This window comes from Ambystoma mexicanum, chromosome 3p (assembly GCF_040938575.1).
Source record: "Ambystoma mexicanum isolate Mex_15411 chromosome 3p, UKY_AmexF1_1, whole genome shotgun sequence".
Classification (NCBI taxonomy): domain Eukaryota; kingdom Metazoa; phylum Chordata; class Amphibia; order Caudata; family Ambystomatidae; genus Ambystoma; species Ambystoma mexicanum.
In genome coordinates this window covers 1,108,183,506-1,108,208,071 of record NC_090925.1, presented here as the reverse complement: position 1 = coordinate 1,108,208,071, position 24,566 = coordinate 1,108,183,506, and the positions used below count along the sequence as shown (strand labels likewise).

The 24,566-nt window shown below is 45.7% G+C and overlaps 1 protein-coding gene across 2 annotated transcripts in view; it reads left to right on the top strand.

Moving 5' to 3' along the window:
• ARHGAP26 (Rho GTPase activating protein 26) overlaps positions 1-24,566 on the top strand; it is a 2,838,701-nt gene that overhangs the window by 587,751 nt on the left and 2,226,384 nt on the right. For both annotated transcript variants that reach the window (XM_069652460.1, XM_069652459.1), the window contains exon 6: positions 13,946-14,056. In XM_069652460.1, coding sequence (XP_069508561.1) covers positions 13,946-14,056 — 111 coding nt within the window. The remainder of the gene's footprint in view (positions 1-13,945; positions 14,057-24,566) is intronic.

Sequence of the window (24,566 nt, the reverse complement as noted above, 5' to 3'; positions counted from 1 at the left end):
ATTTTTCATTTCCTCCTATATTGAAGAACCTATAGGATTTTGCGTTTACTGCTATGATAGGGATCTCACTAAACCCAATATACAGCCGCCTCAGGCTGTTTACCAGGTTTCCTATCAACACGGCAACCTCCTTATCTCTATTTGGGGTAGCCTGTTTAACCCTATTCACAATGGTACCGTGAGCGAAAAGGAGGCAAGGAAGGAACAACAACCAAAACCATAAAACACCTATAGGTGGATTTATCCTATAGAGTCCTACGCATCGGAGTACACGTTGGTCTGTGAGATGTTGAAATTCACATAAACTCCATCCTAAAGTATTTTCCAGTCGATTGACTTGTTCAGCCCCTTCTCTACAGAGTTGCAAAGGTAAATCAGTCTTTGCTCTTTATTAAATAGTTTCTTTTTATTAGATGTTGTATCTTCCATTTGGTTCTTCTTTGTTAGCACGCTCCACGTAAGGCACTCTGGTGTGTGGTTCATAGCCAAGAAATGGCATACCATTGGGGCAGTTATGGTTCTATTTCTTATACAGCTCTTATGTTCTATAATCCTTTGTTTGACCTATTTCTGTCATCCCGATATATATTTTCTGGCAGGGGCACCAAATAACGTTAATGACCATTTTCGAATTACAATTTGTGAATTGCCGCCTAAATTTAGACAATGGTTCTAGCAAGGATCCTAAACCGGACACAATTGGACGGCTCAGCGGGTTGGATAATGACTTATGAATTTTAGGTAAAATATAGAACTTTGGTATAACTGTTTTTTTTAAAGTAAAAATCCATGTTCTTGTTTGCAAATCCAACCTCTTTCCAATGGTTTCCTTGTCTTTTCTTCTATAATTGATTTTAGTCATGGTGTTGGATCTTCTTGTATTTTTTCATAGAAAGTCGTGTCTTCCAGTTGTCGTGTGCATTCAGAGATATAAAAATCTCGATGTAATAACACTATCGCTCTGCCTTTGTCTGCTTTTCTCACTACAATTTGATCATTATTCTTTAGTTGCTGTATGGCTAGGCGTTCTGGCCGAAGGGTTCTTTAAACCATTATTGTTCTTTTCTTCGTCTTAAAATGTATCTTGAAAAAAACTGTTTTAGGTGGATTTTTCGAAACAGTTGATGAATTTCGGCTCTCATCTTGAACCCATCGTAACTTGTGGTGGACACAAAACCCAAACCTTTGTTCAATACATTTTCTAGTTGGAATGTATCTAGACAGATTGACTAGTAGCCCCTGGTGCTCCTGATTTGTGGGTAGAAGCATCCTTTTATTGTCAAGATGATCCTGGATGTCCAAGATATTTTGGTTGAGGAATGCAGCAATCTGGTCTCAGAGCTCTTGTGTTGGTGTAGGGGTTGTGTTACAGGCTCTCAGGTTCTTGAATTCTCTGATGATCTTGTACATTTCACTTTTGATGTGATGTGTCGAATCAATGCTTTTGGAGTAGTGTGCTTTCCTTGCTTTGAGTATTTCAGTCCTGTAAAGGTGTACCACTTGATTTTAGGTAAATTGGCTAGATATGTTTTCCTCCAGATTTTCTGCAGTTTACGAATTTTCCTTAAAGTGGTTCCCCGTTTGGCTTCATTTTTTTGAGAGTTTTTGAAAGGTTTTTTAGGGGGAATGCTGTCCAGCAAGGAAATAACCGACTTGTGAATGTGGTGGAGTTTTGCAACCATTGTGATTGTTGGTTCATCTGCGGGTACGAAAAATGTGGTTGCTTCTAGTCTTTCTACTAGTGAGTTAATGTGTATTTTCTCCATGGTCTGGCCATGGTCAATGGTTCTTTTAAATTTCCTCTGAGGCATGGTGTCTCTGTGTATATTGTGGACGAGATAGATAAGTGATCTCCCCAAAAGGGGCAGTCCAGTCCGAGCTGCTAGGTCACATCCATCAAAAGGCTTATTGACTACCTTAGTTTGCACTTCTGGTCTGACGTTGGTGGTCTTTAACCAAACTTCGTGTCTCAGGACAGCACTGCTGCCCATCTTCCGAAAGCCAGTATCTGTGATTTCCAAGGCCATGGTGATAGTGCTGGTCTGAAGTGGCCTCTCCACACAATAGTACAAGAGCTTCGTCCAGTTTATAATCTGGGAGGAATTCCAGGATGGGGCCCATTTTGTACCAAAGCTTGCAATCATAGCGGGAGAGGAATGCCAGTGAATTTGCCACTTTGATGGTAGTTGCAGATGTGGAAATAACTCTTCCTAAAAGTGGTGAGCTGTTTACCCTCCTTATCAGGGGTACCATGCAGGGAGAGGAACGGTTGGCGGACCGTTCCCGTCAAGATTGAGGGATAACTGAGTCTGGACATGGTTGTATGCGCATGCACTTAGGAGCTGAATCTGGTACCCAGTACTTTTTCTCCAGGTGGTCCTTTTTGAGAGGCACTGAGAAAGGGTTCTTCTTCACAAGGAGACCATCCTCCCAGATGTCCTTCAACATGCAAATGGACACTACAGACCTTCTGGAGGCTATATGCCTTTGAAAGAGGAAACCTTCCTTCCGTTCTTCATGTAGGAGGTCAAACAGTTTAGCTGCTCGCATCATGAGGGCGTCAAGAGCAAATTTTATCTGGAGGCGAGTCTCTCTGCGGCAAGTCAGCTGGATCACCATCGGCCGGGACCAAGTTCTCAAAACTTATCTGTGATATGAGTGTCTGGAGACCTGTAGGGCGATCATCGTTTGACTCTGTCTCTGTATCAGTGAGTGCGATAACTGGTACCGAGAACTGAGGCGCAGGTGGTACAGGGAATTCAGGTGCAGGTTTAGGTGACCGTGGAAGGACTACATCCTCTTGACTGGAACGCCTTAGGTCCGCATTGAGGAGGAGGAGAAGGAAGACTATGCTGGACTTCTGAGCCCAGCGTCTGCAAGGTTGACAATATATCCAAGGAAAGATCCCTGGGCGCAGGTGGCGTGCCCAATAGGGCTGAGGCGTCTAGACAAGGTGGAACTGGAGGGGTTGGTAGAACCGTGGTAGGAAGAGGGGCAGGCTCTTCGTGTACTGCCTCGTGGGCTGCTTCCTTCCAATGGCCCGTACCTGAAGGGCATTTAAATGTTCAAAGGTCCCACTTAGGTAGAGGTAATGACTACTAGACCACATATTACAGTTCTGCAACTCTAAGCCCCTCTTCCTTGTCTCATTACCCAGAGCATTATGGGACTTGAAGTCCCTAATGTTGTTAGTTTTAAGATCATTCAATTTACTCTGTTTTAATGATTTATGGGATGCACACAGAGGGAATGTTTTCAAAGGAATTAATGGTTGCTTCTTGACTTCACAATTCAAACATAATATAGAATTATAACAATCAGAAGTAGTATTAACTCCTCGACTTTTACATATTTTGTTTCCGTGTTTAACACAAGGTTTTTCACACTTTGTCTAGGGGAAGTCTGGGAGAGGAAGCCTTACAATGACAAGCCATCAGATATGCAGGCATTAGGGAAACCTCACCCTCGGAAGATGACAAATATCTCGTTTCCCCTGATGGAGTCCTCACATTCCCGTGACAGGCTTCTCCTCCCATGTGATCCACCTGGCTAATACCACCCCCAGCATTAAGATCAGGTAGCGGCTGCCCTTGGCCACATGGGAGGAAATGTTAGGCTGGGATTCCGTGAGGATTCTGCAGGATTCCTCACACTTCCCAGTACCTTGCCTCAAGAAACCGCTGACAACTTTTATCTCCAGATACCTCTTGAAGCTTCCAGCTAAACCACATTTCTATGACCTAACATTCAATCAAGAAACAGGACTCACCAATGACCTACCATCCTTACCTACATTCACCCAGATAACCATTTCAACCAACCATGAGACTGGATTTGCCAGAAAAAATACTGATTACTCCATTCATCACTCAGCACCCTGCACCATCCATCACAACCACGCAAGAGGTACTAAGAGGTGTACCAGACCACAAGAAGAACCTGCTAACCTCTTTGAATCTGAAAGCTTTCTCGTGGAGCCTTGGGAAACTAATGAAACCAACCTTGTATCACCCAAAAGCACTTGTGGTCTCCTGCAGAATTTTTGGGAAAAAGGTGGGCGGATACAGATACGGCTGCACCCATGGCACCTTACAACAATGGCATCAGCCCTTTTGATCTGGGGATTCAAGGTTCTCAAGGACATCAAGAAGATGTCAAGAGAGTACAGGTCCCCCGATCACCCTCAAACATCACTAATGGGCTCTAAGGAATGTTACAAAGGAAGGTCCCAGGCGTACAGAGGAAACCAGCGTCGATGCAGTTTCCTCAATGGCTCTTTCCTCAAAACAGCCATGCCCAGTACCCCACCCCCGCTACGATACCCTGCTTGGTGGAAGTTATCCAACTTGCTCATGCAGTGGGAAAACATCGCCACGACAAGTGCGCAACATCATTTGTCATGGTCACATCCTGGAATTCATCAGAAAATGCCCTTCCATCCCTCCTGTACCAAAAAAGGAGCAACACCAATCGTTCCTCCTGCTGGAGGTTTAGTCCCTCCTAAAAACGGGGGTTATAGAATTTGTTCCATCGCACCTCTGGGATTCTGGAATGTTCTCCAAATACTTCCTCATCAGAAAACTAACTGGAGGATGTAGAACCATACCAGACCTCAGGAAACTCAACAAGTTCCTTAAGTCCCAGATGTTTGGCATGGTCACGCTGCAACACATTCTCGACCAGCTGGAACAAGAAGACTTCCTCTTCTCTCTGGACTTGGAGGATGCGTATTTCCATATCCCCATCCATATACAACGCAGACTCTTCCTCCCGTTCATAGTGCAAGGCAAGTACTACCAATTCAAGGCACTGCCGTTCGGCCTAAAATGGGCACCATGGGTGTTCACAAAATGCCTAGCACCAGTAGTGGCCCAACTCCGGCGAGCAATCATCTGTGTCTACCCTTATCTGGAGGATTGGCTAGTGTGTTCTCCATCCTGCCCTCTAGCAACACGACACATTGAGTAGACCATACAGTATCTAACATCTCTGAAATTCTCCATCAATTTTCGGAAATCCTCCATTCAGCCTGCTCAAACCCCGCTGTTCCTAGGCTCACACCTCAACACCATAGCATGTTTTGCTACTCCCTGGTACGAGAGGATCAACTCCATTATACACAGAGTCCAACGACTGTCCAACCTAACCATAGCGTCGGTCCGCTCGAAGTCTCTACTAGGGATGATGTCCTCATGCATTCCATTGGTCCTGCACTGCAGGCTCCACCAGAGGCCTCTTCGGGAATTCATCAACACCCACTGGCAGCAAGTGTCGGGGTCCTGGGACGACGAGATTCAAATCGCTCCAATCTTATAGAGGGTGCTCCCACTCGCCTTCCAATACACCAGGCTGCAGTAGCACGGATGCCTCCCTAGAAGTGTGCAGATCCCACACGGGACAGTACCATGCCAGGGGGCTATGGCAATCTGAAGACAAAGCCCTACACCTCAACACCCCGGAGTTAATGGCTGTGTTCTGGGCAGTGAAGTCCTTCAAGCTGCAAATTCAAAACAAGGTGATCTTCACAGACAACACCACCACCATGTTCTACATCTGGAAACAAGGGGGTACCCGTTCTCAAGTCTTGTCTGCGAAAGCACAGGCTCTATGGAACTGGTTAGCGAACAACATATGTTATCCTCATGGGCCGAAATGAGAGCCGGACACAAAGTTGTAATCATTTCAACATTGGACATTTTATTCAAATAAGAGTTTGGATAAAGGCCTTTCTATCCATATTCTAAAGAGAGTTTCCCTGCCTTGGAAATCAAAACTAAAGATCAGTCTGTGTCTCATCGTCAAAATTAGGCAAACTTTTGTTGTGTCCAAAACGTCTCTGACCCATACACTAAAAATAAAAACAAAAGGTAAATGTCTCTCCTTTAGATCCAGCAGAAATTGTGCAAAAATGAAGTATGTAAATACAACAAATAAATCCTTGTATCCGGTGGATGATTCCCTTCCTCTGAACTGTCTCAGGTAGAATATTGAAAATGTTATGTTCAAACAATGATTCTTCAAGAATAGTAGGAAGGTCTCTTTCACGTAACACTTCCTTAAGGATGATGAAAAAATGTTGTTTCCAAGCAATGGTGTTTGAAAGGATGGCAAATGTGTCTCTTCTACACAGCAACTTCTTAAATATGATCTCCTGGTATACTCTCCTGCCAGGAACCTTTTCACAATGTCTTTTCCTTTCACATACTCTATATTGATTAAATTATTTACTACCCTTCCTGGAATTCCCCTTCGGGCTTTGTAGATCCCCTGGCATACCCTCCTGACGGGTATCTTTCCCCAAAAGGCTCAGGTCATCTTATAACCTCTTATCTTTCAGTTCTCTTTCTATTTAAATATAACAGTTGTACTCCTTCACTGTTTAAACTTTATTGGCTCCAGGTATTACTTGTTCCAACATCCCCCATATTGACATTTCATATATGGAGACTTGTTCAAGTTTTGTTTAACTTTGTTGTTAGTGCTCATTGGCTTGTGGCAATGCTTGTTCCAATCTTCCCCATCTTGACATCTCATATGTGAAGACTTGTACAGATCTTGCCTTTCAACTTCTTGATTAGGGGTCATTTGCCCATAACAACGTTTACTCCATTTTTCCACATATCGACATCTTTGTGTAAATTCTGTCTTTCAATATTGCTAGTTTGATATTCAAAACAAATATTCAATGGTTTGGATGCCTGTCTGTATGCCCCGGGGCTCCCAATACTCCCGGGCAGACTCACCAGTGTCTGCTCGCGTTGCCAGCCCATGGTGGATGGCTTGCTTGGGGAAATAATTTACCACTCTGCAGACCCTTTTCCAGTTCTCCCGTTGGCTTCTCATTCAAGCACTGGTTGAACTGCTGCTCTTCAATGCGATCGCGTTCCCAGAAGTCCTCTTGCAGTGCCTGTTGTGCTTCTCCCGGTCTCTCGCCTTTCCGGTAGGAAGCACCTGCCTCCTTCTGCACAGTCTACTCTGAGGTCTCCACCTTTGGTTCTGCTTCCCGCTGACAATATGGAATCAATATTTTAGAGGTTAGAGTTTCAGAAGGGGGGAGAATACTACTATGTCTCTTCTAGTGGAGTCATCACTTCCTTCCGATAGTCGCCCCTTCCCACATGAACCTCCCTTACACCACCCTCAGCATGAGAATTAGCTAGCAGCTGCCACCTCCTGGCCATGTCGGGGAGCATCACTGGTGAATCAGTGATGACTCCACAGGATTCATCACATCCCCTTCCACCTACTGGGATTCACAATACTGTTGCAGACTCCCTCAGCAGAGAGCTCCGGTCCTGTCATGAATGGGGGCTTTACCAAGACCAAGTTCTCTACCTCTTTTCCCATTGGGGGTGCCCACAGATCGACTTGTTCGCCACAGCTGCCAAGACCAAGTGTACCTAGTTTGCCAATCGATATCCCCAGACATGTAGTCTAGAGGACACCTTCTCATTCCCATGGGAGGGACTGTTCCTCTATGCTTTCCTGCCAATTCAACTAATTCTTTGAGTTCTAAATAGACTCAAACAGAACTGCTGCAAAATAATCTTGGTTGCACCAGCATGGCCTTGCCAGATTTGTTATTCCAACCTGCTTCACCTGTCGGAAGCCCCATCCATCAGACTGCCCCCGCTTCCTGACCTAATCTCAAGAGACAACGGATCCGTGCTGCACCACGACCCAGCGTCCCTCAATTTGATGTCTTGGCTCCTGGAGCCCTAGAATTCTGACCGATTCCATTGCTTCTGGAATGCAAACACATTCTTGCCAGAGCATCCTCTACTCTGTCATGTTATAAGCATGAATAATAGCGTTTTACAATTTGGTGTGCATCCCAACAGCAGAACCCACTCCGGATTCAAGCTTTTCAAATCTTGCCGTACCTCCTGTCTCTAGCTAAGGCGGGTCTAGCACACTCATCCATCAAAGTACATGCAGCAGCATTTCCTGCTACTCATGCACCGCAGACCATCCTTCGCTGTGGTCACAAAGACTCATAAAAGAGTTCCTCAAGGGATTGTTCAGAGCATTTCCCCCTGTACGAGCACATGCTTCAGCTTGGGAACTAAATGTGGTCCTCTCAAAACTAATGGCTTCTCCATTTGAGAGAATACATCATGCTCCGCTCAAATTCCTCTCCTGAAAGACAGCATTTCTAGTCGCCATTACTTCAGCCAGGCGAGTAGGTGAATTGCTGCCATACCTGACTTTTATTACCGGTCCAAGATCATTCTCTGAACTAACTCTTCGTTCATGCCAAAGGTCCCTTTAGCTTTTCACCTGAATGAACAGCTGCTGCTTCCCGTGTAATTGGCTCTCCTTTTACTCCAGTGGAACAGGCCTTACACTCTCTCGATGTCGCACGTGCCCTTCAATTTTATGTAACTCGCAAGAAGGAATTCCGCCAGTCATCACAGCTCTTTGTGGTGCTCGGACCTGTGGGCAAGAGCAAAGCCCTAGCAAAATCTTCCATTGCCAGATCGCTATAAGGGTGCATCTCATACTGACATCAACTGCCCAAAAGGCCCCTGCCAGGAAGACCTAGAGCAGGGGTGCACAACTGATTTTGACAGAGGGACGAAAGTACCTTACATGAGGGCTATAGTGGGCCGAAAAGTAAATGTGCGCGAGGCGGTAGGCGGGGCGTGGCAGGAGGCTTTTTCAACCCCCAATTTGTATTAAACACATGGAAAAAGAATATGTTTTTGAGGGGTAATGATTTTTATTTGCATTTCAAACTTACATTTTGTACTACACATTTTCCATTGTTATAATTTATTTCTATTTAGTTATTGTATATCATCTGTTAAATTATATATATTGTATTGACCCTTGATTGGACATTCCGTTATTTTGGACTCCTATAGTTTGCTGTTTGGGTTGCCCAAGAGGAGTATGGCCTTTGTTGAGTCAGGTTTCCTCAAAAAGCGAAGGAGGTACATCTCCTAACTGTGCCTGTTTTTGCTTTATTATTGGATTGACTCTTGGAGTGCAACACTATGCCCCATGGCTCCCACCCCCAACCAAACACTATGCCCCATGGCTCCCACCCCCAACCAAACACTATGCCCCATGGCTGCCTCAGCCCCCAACCAAACACTGTGCCCCATGGCTCCCTCAGCCCCCAACCAAACACTATGCCCCATGGCCCCCTCACCCCCAACCAAACACTATGCCCCGTGGCCCCTACCCCTCAAGCAAACACTAGGCCCCATATCCCTCACCCCAACCAAACACTATGCCCCATGGTTCCCACCCCCAACCAAACACTATGCCCCATGGCTCCCTCAACCCCAACCAAACACTATGCCCCATGGCCCCCTCACCCCCAACCAAACACTATGCCCCATGGCCCCCCTCACCCCCAACCAAACACTATGCCCCATGGCCCCCTCACCCCCAACCAAACACTATGCCCCATGGCCCCCCTCACCCCCAACCAAACACTATGCCCCATGGCCCCCCTCACCCCCAACCAAACACTATGCCCCATGGCCCCCCTAACCCCCAATCAAACACTATGCCTCATGGCCCCCCTCACCCCCAACCAAACACTATGCCCCGAATCCCCCACCCCCCAACTCCGAACCCCCAACACCCCAAATCAGCACACTCAAACAAGCACACATACAGACCCAAACCCCCACCCCCCCAACTCCGAACCCCCAACCCCCCAAATCGGCACACTCTCAAACAAGCACCCATACAGACCCGCACCCCCCACCCCCCAACTCAGCACACACACTCTCAAGCATGCACCCATACAGACCCGAACTCCCCACCCCCCAAATCAGCACACTCTCAAACATGCACCCATACAGACCCAAACCCCACCCCCCAAATCAGCACACTCTCAAACATGCACCCATACAGACCCGAACCCTCACCCCCCAAATCAGCACACAAACTCTCAAGCATGCACCCATACAGACCATAACCCCCCAGCCCCCAAATCAGCACACTCTCAAGCATACACCCATACAGACCCAAACCCCTCGCCCCCCAACTCAGCACACACACTTCCAAGCATGCACCCATACAGACCAGAACCCCCACCCCCCAAAATGAGCACACACTCTCAAGCATGCACCCATACAGACCAGAACCCCCACCCCCAAATCAGCACACTCTCAAACAAGCACCCATACAGACCCGGACCTCCCACCTCTGAACCCCCACCCCCCAAATCAGCACACTCTCAAGCATGCACCCATACAGACCCAAACCCCCCACCCCCAACTCAGCACACTCTCAAGCATGCACCCATACAGACCAGAACCCCCACCCCCAAATCAGCACACTCTCAAACAAGCACCCATACAGACCCGGACCTCCCACCTCTGAACCCCCACCCCCAAATCAGCACACTCTCAAGCATGCACCTCTACAGACCCAAACCCCCCACCCCCAACTCAGCACACACACTCTCAAGCATGCACCCATACAGACCAGAACCCCCACCCCCCAAATCAGCATACAAACTAGCAAGCATGCACACATACAGACCCTGCATCTCAACATACACCTCACTTACACTCCAAAACAAACATTCATGCATATCCGACCCCTCCCCACCCCCGCAACTCAACATACACAAAACAAACATTCAAAACCAACCATTCATGCACATCCGACCCCTCCCCACCCCCGCATCTCAACATACACAAAACAAACATTCAAAACCAACCATTCATACACATCCGACACCCCCCCAGCCCCGCATCTCAACATACACAAAAAAATCATTCAAAACCAAACATTCATGCACATCCGACACCCCCCACCCCCGCATCTCAACATACACAAATCATTCAAAACCAAACATTCATGCACATCCGACACCCCCCACCCCCGCATCTCAACATAAACAAAACAAACATTCAAAACCAACCATTCATACACATCCGACACCCACCCCACCCCATCCCAACATACACAACACAAACATACAAAACCAAACATTCATGCACATCCGACACCCCCTCCACCCACGCATCTCAACATACACAAAACAAACATTCAAAACCAAACATTCATACACACCCGACACCCACCCCACCATACACAACACAAACATACAGCAAAACAGACCTGACACACAAACGCAAACAGACCACTTACCGGAGACGTGCTGGAAGGCAGGTAAACTGGAACGCTGGCGAGGTAACGAATCGTACTACGGCTGGCGTGGTCCAAGGCGGAAATGCCTTCCGGCATCAAGCCTTATGGACCACGCCAGCCGTAGTGCTGGCACTCCATTGGTGCAGCACACACGCACTACGTGGCTCGTAGGAGCGACGTGGTGCGTGTGCGCTGAGCCCATGAGGGCCAGTGTTTTGTCCGGCCTGGAAGACAACAAAGACTTTCCTAATGGAGGGCGGCCGATGCTGCTTGCGGGCTGCCCTCCATTAGGAAAGTCTTTGTGCCTTGCGGGCCGGACAAAACAGCATGGCAGGCCGCAACTGACCCGCGGGCCATATGTTGTGCACCCATGACCTAGAGCAACAGTGGCTTCTACTACGGCCTTCTTGTTCTGTGTCCCCCTGCTTGGCATCTGCAGGGTAGCCACGTCAATACCTTCACAAGGTTCTACTGCATTGATAGGGATTCCAGAGAGGAGACCTGTGTCTGCCAGGCAGTGCTCCACAACTTGTTTGCATGAGGTGAGTGTTCCAGAAGTGAGTTCAATTGTTTCTGTAGAGCTGTACTGCCTCCCATTGGTTGTGTATGTGTACTGATGTATAATTGTATTAAATAAGCATGTGAATGCATGAAAGATCCAATGCTGGAGAAGGAACACGTTACTTACCTGTAATTCCTGTTCTCTAAGTTTGGTATCTTTCATGTATTCACATGCGGCCTTTGACCTACCCCTCTCTGGATCTTTTTGGTTCCTACTGCCACATTACGTGCACTTCCCAATCTGATAATGGCCACCAAGGGTGGAGCCAAGGAGGACCTATGTTATTGGCTTGGGTATTATGACCCAAAGTGACACTGATAGACTACAAAACTGGCAAGCAGTTTTAAAGGGGAACTTTGCTCAGAGGTTTTTATCAAAAATGCTATGATTTAAAAATGTTGCCTATAACGTAGTATATATTAACATGTGTCCTATCTGCAAACAACCGCGGGTGATCCTGCTTAGCTTTACGGGCAGGGTTGTCTAACGATTAGTAGCATTCAGAGTGCTAGGATGAAGCACTGATTGTATTTGGCTTTACAGCCTGTATGGGCTCGACCCTGCCACCCCATGAATCCAAGCAGGATCAGCCTTGATTTATTTGTGGGTGTGAGACATGAGACGTGCGCTGGTGTTGTGACAAGGGGCATACGTTTCTAATGAGATCCACTTTAGCGACGGCCTTATGATATACTGCCGCAAAGCACTTGAATTTAGGGTGATGATCAATAGATAAGATACCACAAAATGGCAGCTTCCAATGCGCGAGTTTCACATGTATAAACATGAGAAAATCAAAGGTAAGGCGCATAGGAATAATTTTTCGGATCAATCGAAATATGCTCAAAGATGCATGACCGATTGATTGGGCCAATACAATGTCTGAGCAAACTTCCCCTTTAACCTTTAGAGCTATTTCCAGCCTGACAACGGGGAATATTCAATAAGCATGTGAATCCATGAAAGATACCAATGCTGGCGAAGAGGAGTTACAGGTAAGCGCTTGTTCCATATGTGTGGTTAGCATAATGATTCAATCTAGCTGTGTGCTAGAGTGTTCAGGCATAGATCTGAGGATCTGAAGAGACTTACTGGTGCAGATGCAAACAGTCCATACATTCCGACACATTATGTGCTAGGTGTAAAGGGGAGACTTAAAGCAGAGATTCACCCTAGCTGTATAATGTGTTTGCTCTGCCAAAACGGTGGTGGCACTAGAGACAGGGCTAGGGCACAAGGCGAACAGGCAAAGGGAGAGGCACCCTTTGCCACTGCACTTCATCTGGCCGCCTGGGTGGTGGCTGCCCTAGGAGCAGTGCTTAAGAAATGGAGTGTGGTAGTGGAAAGGAAAAAAGCCCGAAACAAAGGACTACGGACATAAAACTCAGTGTAATCTAGGAGGCGCCGAGAAAAAAAACGGGCAGGAAATAACACTAAAACACAGAAATATCCATCCAACAAGTCACTAACAGGCCCTAAACTCCTCCCTAAGTGTTTGTTGTGCAGGATAGCGGGACATGCAGCTTGCTGCCCTAACACGTTTTGTCCCCGTTAAACTTATGAAAGGAAACGCACTGGGAGTAGAAGACTATTCTTGATCATGGCCTTACTCTTATTTTAAACGCTTGGGTGATGGTCCCAATGAATGGAATAAGCATCGCTCCTGAGTGTAGCTTATAGATTATGGACACTGTTGTGAATGTTTTTATATGTGAATGTGGCCAAGGGGCATTACAGACCATCAGTAACAATGAACATTGTCTCATTTCCATCATTCGGTCCCTTATAAATTAGGGCTGTCACTAGAAACCTATTAGAAGGTCCTGTCCCCCAATCCATCGAAGAAAACAATTGCTGCATGAATCCATATGGGATGGAAACTACTTTTTAAATTGTGTGTATTTATGGTCATTGGTTCTGTGCCATGAGGTGGTGATTACTTTTGGGAAAAGGGGCTATCAAACCGTGGGGTCTACTAAGGATCGAGTCCAGCTTCTGCCGTCTGTTGGAGCATCCCACCCCACTTCATGCATAGGTTTTACACAGTGATGCATGTTCCCTCATGGCTGCTTCATGACTCTCTTCATCAATGTTCTCCCATTTGATCTTCTCTCTGCTGATACCAGTGATCCCCAATGACATTGAAATTGTAAGCCAAAATGCCCCTGGCCTCTTAGCTTGTGGGTATGTGGGCCCTTGCCATACTGGCAAATGATCTGAAATGCTACTGCTGACTATTTCCTGCTCATGCTATTCTTTCAGGCCGACAGCCAAGTGGACCAGGTGCGGCAACGCTTCTATGAAGTCTCTCTGGAGTACGTCTTCCAGGTGCAGGAGGTCCAGGAGAGGAAGATGTTCGAGTTTGTTGAGCCAGTAAGTACGAGGCAGGGTTGCCCAGTAGTGACCGGCAGGAGTTTGTGTGTATTTTTATTAATTGGGTATCTCGACAAGCTCTGGTGCTATATTGCTTGTAATATAGTTAACACCTTATGCACTTAGATTAAATTGATAATAGCATGTGTCCAGAACATAAAGCGGATGCAAGATTGTTTGAATGCTGAAGTGCACCTCTAACTTATTAGGACTAAACTGTACTTGATTGGGGGTTCTCTGGCTTTGCTTCCCCCTTTCTCCTCTCTACCTCGGTGAAGCACCTCTAGCTCCATCACTGACCCTTATGCTAAATATCTGAACTGAAATCCTGCTCGGGTGAAGTTCCACTCATCTCTCCCACACCCCATTCTGGTCTCGTCCCCCCTTTCAGGTCTCTAACTAGTCTCCCTCACCCACCTGAGAGTTGTCTACTAAAGTCTTTATTTAACTTGGGGATTTGGTAACAAGCCACGTGCCATCAAGCCCGCCACTTCAAGGTGTGCATAGGCAATAGGGCCGAGAGGGGAGAGAATGTAACTGGATGGGCTTTGGGTAGCATGGACGAGGGTGGAGTTCGGACTTTGAGGTGCAGTAAGTGGGTTAAAAGAGGGCTATTTTTGGTGATCTTCTCGGTTCCTGGGAGAGGATGAAGCCCTACCTTTCCCCTCCCTGTGATGCCTTCTGCCCTACTGCTCTGCCCTCATTGCTTTCTCTTCTCCCCTCTCTCCTCGATTGCCATTCCTCTGCCCTGGGTGCACGTCACTCCTGCTCCCCCAGTTATGGTGCATATCCTATTCCTGCCTCTTGCCTAAGGATGCATCTCACGCCCTACCCATCATGCGCCTTCCACATCTCCCTTCCCTGCTGGCTTTTCAAGGTCCTCTAAAACCCTGTTCCATTGCTGGAGCCTGCTCCCTCCCTCCCTTACCCACTCAAATGATGTTTCCCAGTCCACTCCCAGCCCCCCAAAACTCCTTCTGGGCCTCACAACATACTCCCCTGGTGAAGCATTATCCACACTTTCTTCCCCCTTTTGCTTGATCGTGTGTGTCCTGCTTACACGATCTTACTGTCCTAAAATGTGGGCTAATTTTGTAGTGATCCTTTGTATCCATCCTTCTCTTGCTGGAAAGGGAAGGCGTAGGCAAAAATGCCCCTCACAGCTGATAGTTGAAGAACATGCTGTGTGGGACCAAAACTCTTTTGCACTGTTTTGGGAGATTGACTTGTACTAGTGTTAAACCTGCCAGTTCCCCATGTGAACATTCCATCCCTCATCTATTGTCCGGAAGGGGGCGCTAGATGAATTGGCTCCCACAAAAGCTGGCCCTAAAGTGGCGCTATCTTAGGCCTGTGCCCCTCTTTCTCTGCTATCTATGATGGCTCTTCTTTCCTCATCCCAGCAAGTGCTGCATCTCAAAGCTGCCGCTCCAATGCTCCAACAATGCACAGTGTAATGTTTTTAAATGTGCTGCTTTGTTTGCTTTTATTCCTTGCCTGGCATTGCTGCATTCTGTGGCTGTTGCTAACCTTCTCCTTTTGGGGTGCAAGTGTTGCTACTTAGTTGTTAAACTATTGTTGACACCAAGGGTCATTTCCATCCTAAAACTGCAAATGCCCGCACTGCTGCAGTCATTGGTGGATTGATATTGGCAGGATGACCTAGCTCTTTGGTCTCTGGGCTAATAAATGAAGCCTGCAGGAAGGCAGAGGTTTTATTGCTCTGGGAAAGCAAATGTTAAATGTCACAGCAAGGGACCTACGTTACCAGGAGGCTGGTAAATGTTTAAATGTATGCGCCGAATATTTGTGAGTGACTGAGCCCAAAACAAACAAAGGGATTTTGTTCCTCTGAGAATTAAAAAAAAAAAATTGGTTATAATGGTGCATTTTACAGCAATTTCTGTGAAAAATTGGGTAAAGAGCCACACGGTTTGCAATCAGTTCTGTAAGGTAGCACATACAAATATACCACGTAATCACAAGTACGCTTGCTTTTACCTTTGATGCCAAGAACACAAACGCCATGACACACAAAGGCTATATGGCCTTTCTTTTGTACAGTCAGATGTGTTCCCAAAAAAGCTAAGTGTATATTTTAACCAGAAATATTTCTAAAGACCAAGTTTTACTGTGCTTAAATAAAAGATCTTCAGAAACGTTAAACAAAGAATATATGGCCATTCTGGTCCCATCAATGTAAGCTAGTCTAGCCAGTAACACATGGCATACTATAGTAACAAAGTAAATGCACACTGACACCACCAATGCAGGCCCGCTTGCCATATAATAACACTGACCATGTTTACTTTCCCCTTGATGCCATGCAAAAATGCACGCCACATTATGAAAGTGGACTGGTTTCCAATAGTAATTCAGACAAGTGTTATTACGTGGCTAGACTGGCCTACCAGCTGAAAGGGCTCAGCAAGAAAAATCTGTAGCAGGGATGCACCCCTGCTGAGAGGCAGGCAGCACAGTCCCCTGTGCAAATAAAGCACACATGTGTACTGTGCTGCCTGCCACACGGGCGAGGCAGTGGTGCCCTGTCTGCCCATAAGGCTGGGCTGCTACTGTTTTCATCCCACATGATACATTTCTTTGGTTAATGATGTCGTTTTTTATGCTAAATTAATAATTCCGAGGAACGGTTATTGGCTGACTCAGTATCGAACCACTAGTGTTGATTTAACAGCCTAATGCATTCTTGGAGTTAGTCTTTGTGCACATCTGTTGGACTAATTAGACTGACATTGAAAGAAAAGGTAAACTCAAGCATTTGGGTGCCTGCCATGGAGGTGGGTCCTCTGTAACTATGGCCTTAGCGCTCTGGGGCTCTCTCAGTAGTCGCAGTGCACATCATTAGCTTGAACTAATTTGGCCCAGGCCCCCAGCATGCTAATGTTACATCTTCCATTGACAGGGTGATGTTAACAGATATTTTTACAGCACGTGGAAGAAATTCTGCACGAACCGCTAATATTATTTTTATGAAATTGATACTCGCTGTGTAAATACAGTGTGACCTGTAGCTAGAACCATGGGCTTTAAATTGGGTGACTTGCGCAATACAAAAAACAATTAACATTGCACAAGTGACTCAGGCCCTGACAAAGAAACCTATTGACGACAGGAAAAATCTTTCTTTTCTGTGTTTTCACAATATTCGTGATTTAGTGCATTGAAGGTGAAAAGGCTGTTTTATTGCAGTATTATTATAGTGCTGTCTTTTTCAAGGCTGGTAATTGAACATTTGACCAGAGTGCTATGCTACTTGTACAAGTGTTTGCGGAGTAGAATCAAATTATCTGTGATGCTAATGAGAACATAAAAGAAAGGACAGAAAATAGGAGAGCACTTTATAGAACATCTAGTCCTTTTTTTCTTGGAAATAAGGTGCTATAGTATGTTTAATATACACCCGTGGAGCATGAACCGACTTGCAAACCGCGATTGACAATAACATTCAAAAAAGTCATAACGCACATTGCATGAAAAATTAAAAGCAAATGTTATTTTTACTGAAAATGATAAAAGAATCCTTGCATGAATGGGTACATGGAGTGTTCCATTACAAAAACACTGGAATTCAGCTGTCTGCCGCAGGGAAATAATTGTGGTTCTTACTGCAAAGCTATCTTTGCGATAATACATGAATGTTTCGCGAATGTTATGTTATGTTACTTGACATTTTATATAGCGCCTTATGTATCATTGGTATGACCTCAAAGTGCTGGTAGGTTGAATGCCCTCGGGAACCGCAGTTCAAGTCAGTAGAGAGAGAGTGTGGTATGGTGTGTGGGTGCACCAAATATGTGTGCAGCTGGTGTGGTTGTTACATGATAGCTGCTTCTTAGCGGTAGGTGTGGTGCTGAGGAAATCAGTTGGATGTGTTCAGTCTGGAGGGTGGACACCCAGAGTTCTGGCTGCGTTAGGCCTGAGGCGACGCCTAAGCTAGCCGGTATGTGCTCAGCTAGCTGTGTTTTATTAGGATGATGAGGTGTTCGTGAGGTCATGTTAGTATGAGAACAGCTAGGCCGAATGTGTCATAGTAAAGCTGTGTTCTAGTTGAATGACGGTGTATAGGAGAGAGTAAGCGTAGTAGTGTAATATGGTGGTTATCGGTAAAGCGCCTGCAACCAAGCACGAGAACAGGACAGAGGGGGGCGTACATGGCGGCATACGTATATAAAACGACAGGATGTATGGGGTGAACATGTGATACAGATAACATGGGGATACAGGTACAAAACATATACATAGCATATATAGGAGATACAGAGATACATCCACTTCATCCACATCATCCACATCATCCACTCTGTCTTTTCCATCCGCTCCATCCACTCTATCCTTTCCATCCGCTCTATCCTTTCCATCCGCTCTATCCTTTCCATCCGCTCTATCCTTTCCATCCGCTCTATCCTTTCCAACCGCTCTATCCTTTCCAACCGCTCTATCCTTTCCAACCGCTCCATCCACTCTATCCGTTCCATCCACTCTATCCGTTCCATCCACTCTATCCGTTCCATCCACTCTATCCGTTCCATCCACGCCATCTTTTCCATCATTTACATCCAAACCATCCTTTCCATCCACTCTATCTGTTCCATCCATTCATTGCATCCATTCCATCCACTTACTCTGTTCCATCCTTTCCATCCACTCCATCTTTTCCTTCTGTTCCATCCACTCCATCCTTTCACACAGTGATGCTATTAGGCACACTCAGTGTTCTTACGAGCACTTTCTGAATTAAAACCACTTTCTACAATCATCTTTACCACAGTGATGTTATTAGGCACACCTTCAAAGTTGAATTTTAACACAGTGACGCTACGAGGCACACTTTCTAAGTTCAACTTTAACACAGTGATTATATAATGGGACACTTTCTAAGTTCAACTTTACCACATTTGCGCTATTGGGACACACTTTCAGAAATGGACTTTAGTACAGTGACGCTACTGAGGACACTATCCGAATTCAACTTCACCACAGTGACTCTATCAGTGCACCTTCTAAGTTCAACTTTAACATAGTAACGCTATTGGGGCACACTCCTTGGTGTTGGGAATACCTTCAGATTCGGACTTCACACAGTGACGTTATTTGTAACATTTTCTGAATTCAACTTTACCACAGTGACGCTATTAGGCACACTTTCTAAATTCAACTTTAGCACAGTGACTCTATCAGGGCACACTTTCACAATTGAACTTTAGCACAGTGACGCTATTAGGCAGTTGTTAAGAGCACTTTCTAAATTCGACTTTAGCACAGTGACTATGTAATGGGGCACTTTCTAAGTTCAACTTTACCACAGTGACGCTACTGGGCACAGTTTATAAATTCAACTTTAGCACAGTGACATTATTGGCACACTTTCACAATTGATCTTTAACAAACTGACGATATTGGGCGTGCTCAATGTTGTTAGGGGCACTTTCTAAATTCAACTTTACCACAGTGACTCTACTAGGCACACTCAAAGTTGTAAAGAGCACTTTCTAAATTTGACTTTACCACAGTGACTTTTTCTAAATTCAGCTTTAGCACAGTGGCATTATTGGCACACTTTCATAATTGAACTTTACCGCAGTGACACTACTAGGCACACTTTCTAAGTTCAACACAGTGATGCTGATTAGGGCACACTCACTGGTGTTGGGAGTACAGTCAAGAAGTGAGAGCTATTACGGAGCGAATAATCGTTTGACCTTAGTATGTGACTGAATGGTGTAACACAATAAAAGGTTTTAGACTTTTAAGTAAGGATGGTAGGGCTTTCTGGCGCAAAGTAATTGCTTCAGTCCCCACCATTGCCCCACTTACGTTTTGGTTGGTGCTGTTTGATGGAAGGTTAATGGCTTCTTGCTTCTCCTGCAAATACCTGCAGATACGATCTGGAGCCGGCATTTGTCTTGGGCCCTTAGTCGCAGGGCTGCACGGGCAGAGGGTTGTCCTGGGAAGGTCGGTAATGGACTGGTAACAGTCTGTAGGGCGAATCAGGGCGCAGCGGGTGGGTAGGGAGGTGGGAGGTAGACAACCAAGAAGCAGAAAGGGAGCAAGGGTTGCAGGAGGGAAATCAGGGTCTGGGGCCTTGTAAAAATGTGGATTTTGGGCAGAAACATTAAGGATTTCTCAAAAAGAGCGCGGATGCAGGGATTACTCACCGGGCAGGGTCACTAGAGAAATGAGGGCCTCGGTGCAGGAACAGGTCGCTAGACCTAGGGCACAATGGACTATAGGGTCAATCAGGGCGCAGTGGGAGGGTCGGGAGGTGGACAACCAGGAAGCGGGAAGGGAGCAAGGGTTGCTGGAGGGAAATCGGGCCTGCGGCCTTGTAAAAATGCAGATTTTGGGTAGAAACATTAAGGATTTCTCAAAATGAGCGCGGATGCAGGGATTTCTCACCGGGCATGGTCACCAGAGAAAAAAAAATAGAATGGGATATGAAGTGAGAAATACCTAGACATGTTTTTTGGCCTTTTCTCTGTGACGCTGAGGAGGACCTTGCCATCGGATAGATGCAGTGCAATTTAAAGTGTAAAGCATGACGCCATGCTGAACATTCTCTCTGAAAAGTGAGTGAAACGCCATGTTTCTTGGCAGGTGTCATCATGCTTATCATTCAGCATAAGATACAAGTGGTGCATTGGAAACCCATCTGGAATGAAAGCTAACTTCTGCTTCGTTAAGACCCAATTACCCGGGTGGGGTGTATGAATTTCAGTGGGAGGACGAGCAACACGTCCACTTGTGTCCCTAATCATCACCATCCTGTCTGAGGAAATGCTTTGCCTTTGCGCATGTGCAGTCTACACCCCTTTGCACTCTGCTTCACTGACGTGTGCTGTCTCTGGCGCCTAAAGCAATCTGCCAATACCAGCTTTTCTTTCGGAAGTCCCTTTGTCCATATTTACAGTGCACATTTATTTATTTTTACATTTGTAAAGCGCCCAAACCCTGGGGCACCAAGGCACTGTTGCAACCAGTTACATGAAACGTTCTTAAGTGAGGCAATACATAAAATGCTGTGGACATGAGATACTAACAGAGGTGAGGTTAATACAGACTAAGAGTCAATTGTTCCTGTAAGGAGGAACAGTGTGTTAGGCGAAGAGCCATGTTTGTTAGTGACTTTCGGAAGGTCCAGTATGAGCTTTCTGATCTTAAGGCTGTGCGAAAGGCATTGCACTGGTTAGCTGCTACCGAGGGGAAGTTAGCCCCACGTCCTTTAGCTCTTTTGAATTTGGGTAGGATGAGTCTATGATTGTAGATGGCCCTAATTGGTCTGTTGGGTGTTGCTCTTTCAATTTTCTGGGCCAGATAATGTGGGGCAGTGTTGCTCCAACATTTATGGGTGATGGATAAAGTTTGAAAGATGATCCTTTCCCTGACTGGGTGCCAGTGTGCTTTTTTTCTTGCAGCTGAAATGTGGTCTCTCCTCAGGATGTTTAGTACGGCTCTCAGGGAGTTGTTTTGAATTAACTGGAATTTGTTAATATTTTTTTGGAGTTTCCAGCCAACAACACATTGCAATAATCAATTTTGGGCCCATGGTGGCCCTTGCTCTGGTCCGGAGTTCGCTGGTGTCAAAAAGTGTCTTTCTGCAGAGATGAGTTTTGCTGTATAAGCTGCTGAAGATGCAACTGCGCTGACTTGTTTGGTGAGGGATAATGCATAGTCCAGGTGTATGCTGAGGGTTTTTACTGCCGCAGATGCAAGGATCTGGAAGCCATCTATCCTGAAGGATGTGTGTTGTGGGCTGGGTTTCTGAATCCAAGAGGGCGAGCCTACCGAGAGGATCTGTCTTTTCGTCATTAAGACAAAGGAAATTCGTGGCCATCCATGTTTGAATAGTGGAGTAGATGTGGTTGAGGGTGAGGGAGTCTTGCTCATAGGAGCCTGACAAGGTTAGAAGGATTTGAGTGTCGTTGGCATAATTAGGATATGCCAATGTCCTCCAGGATTTCGAAAAGAGGCTTAGTGACTATATCATAGAGGGAGACACAGGAGCCTTGAGGGACGCCATAGGGGATGGGGGTAGGGGCGGCGTTGGCAGTGTCGGAGAAAACACTCATGGTTCTACCTTCTAGGAAGGAGGTTATCCAGGAGGTGGCATTTGTGGAGAAATTTGCTGATGAGGTGAGGTTGTGCACAGGGTTGTGTGGTTAACTAGATCAAAGGCAGCCGATAGGTCTAGTAGGTACATAATAGCAGGTTTGCCATTGTCCCTGAGGGTATCAAGTTGAAATTTTAAATCCAGCTGGGCCGATGCTGTGACCTGGCCGGATGCCAGTGATGTGGTTGGATTTGAGATGGGATTGGATCTGATTGTATGTGGAGTATTTTGACCCATTCCAATGTGCCTCACTACATCACTTTACTGCATTTATGAATGAAACAGGCCAAAATGACTGCGCTGATTCCTGTGTGTGCTAAAAATTTTAAAACTGCATTTGTGTCCCAACCAGAAAAAGGCTGCACACCTTGACACACACAGCTCGGCGGGGGGTGAAAACAGAGTCCTCACTGCAGGAGCATGCCAGTGGGCTCTGCCACAGTCAATATGGAGCAAAGTAAATGAAACTGCATCATTGTGCTGAAAACCCAAAAATGCCTTTTAAAATGTTAGCTTTTAAACCTTAAAAGTGCTGTTTTGGCGCTAGATCCATTAATGTCTACTGAATCATTGAGATTAAAGGGCCCTGCAATGCCCAGTATCATCCAGTGTGGTTCAGAGGAACCAGACCTTATTGGAATGACCGCTCCTACGAAATGTATCTATGAAAAGCAACCCAGGAACCCTTGTTTTCATTTTCCACGGGGAAAAACTCAGCTATTTCTTTGCAACAAGTATCCGGAAACATCTGTCCAGAGAAAGACTATAAACAAATGCTGGATACATTTAGTTATGCTGCAAACAATCCCAGCACTCAAGGGAAGAACTAGTGCTGACTAAAATGTGTATTTGCTGCAGATGTAAACCGGATTTAAAGAAATAAGTTTAATGTGCTTTTTCATGAATGAAGAGCAAAATCGCATGTTGTTAAAGTATATTCTTGTGTAAAGGCTTAATTCTTTAAGAATGTCAAAGGATTTGCTAATGTCAAAAATCCACCTACACCTGTGTTAGAATTTTATATGTTTAAAGAAAAGATTTAAAAGGTGAAACTTAAAGCTAAACCCAGACTGAGTTAATCATCTATATAAAAAAAAAACCTGGTCTGACAGTTCTTCGCCGTGAGAAAGGTTGACACCTCCACTGCTGGCACAGGAAAGGCTAATTGCTGCTGGGAGGCCTTGAATACTCATGACAAAAGGACTTCATTAGATATTCGTCTTTGCCCCAGGCGAAGACAATAGGAGGCTTGGACACTCACCCTTCCGGCTGGAGGGGCAGGAAGCTCCACTCTCAAGGGAGTGGCCCCTCATTCAACTTCAAAGGATTTGACATTTGCTTACAGTTGAAAGAAAACAAACTGACATGTGACTTTTGGGTTTAAAATGCTTATTTTTCCACTGAACCTCAAGACATTTAACTTGTTAGCAAGAATGAGAAAAGATGTGAAAAGTGCATAGACCTAAATCTGAATTTATGCTATTCATTTGAAAACTTGGTAGAATTTCTTACTGCCTAAGGAACAAAAGTTACAAAGAATGACCAATTGCGCAGAAACTATTAATGTTGCAAACATAACGTTTTGTACACATAATCTAGGAGCAATTGCGCATATATGTACAGAATTGGGAAATGTTAGGCCAAACCTTTCATGGTTAAAATTGCCAAAATTCAACAGAAAGACGAATCCAAGTCCCACAGACTAGGGAGTTGGATTGGAATATGATCCACGAAAATATGTAACTTATGTATCTGATTTTCTTAGAGGGCATAACTACATAAATATGTATTTGTGGGAAAGTTAGATTTTCGTTCCAGTGGCTAGGGGAGGTTCTAGTCATTGTAAAAATCAGCTCATAAACATGACATCCTTTTTCTGTCATCGAATCAGCGGAAAGCAAGGCAGAAACTGTGCCTTTGACCAATCATAGCATTATGGGTATGGGTTGTAAGTCTGCCCCTACCATACACTTTAGTGATGTCATTTGGCAGGATAAATAAGGGAACCTCACAACACACAGATACTGATCCCTGACTTCATCCTGAATTCTGCGTGACACCCTGTTCCTGAATTCTCCATCTTTGTTCCTGATTTCATTACAAAGCTAAGTCCTCTGCATTGCTAAACTCCTTTTCAGCCTGGCCTAAATCCTGAAGCAATCCCAAAACTTAAGGGAAGCATTTGATCCATCTGGCTTGCTACCACTAAATGCTTGCCTGCTCTAAACTCAGCACCCCACTGGTCTCCGGTCTCCAGTAACCAGTGCAGTCCAGTGCCATCCAGGTGACCAGAACCGCCCAGCTGATCCTATTCCGCCAGATGTGCCCTGCTGCCCTTTGTTAGACCCGATCCGTGTGATGACCATAACCCTCGACAGTCCA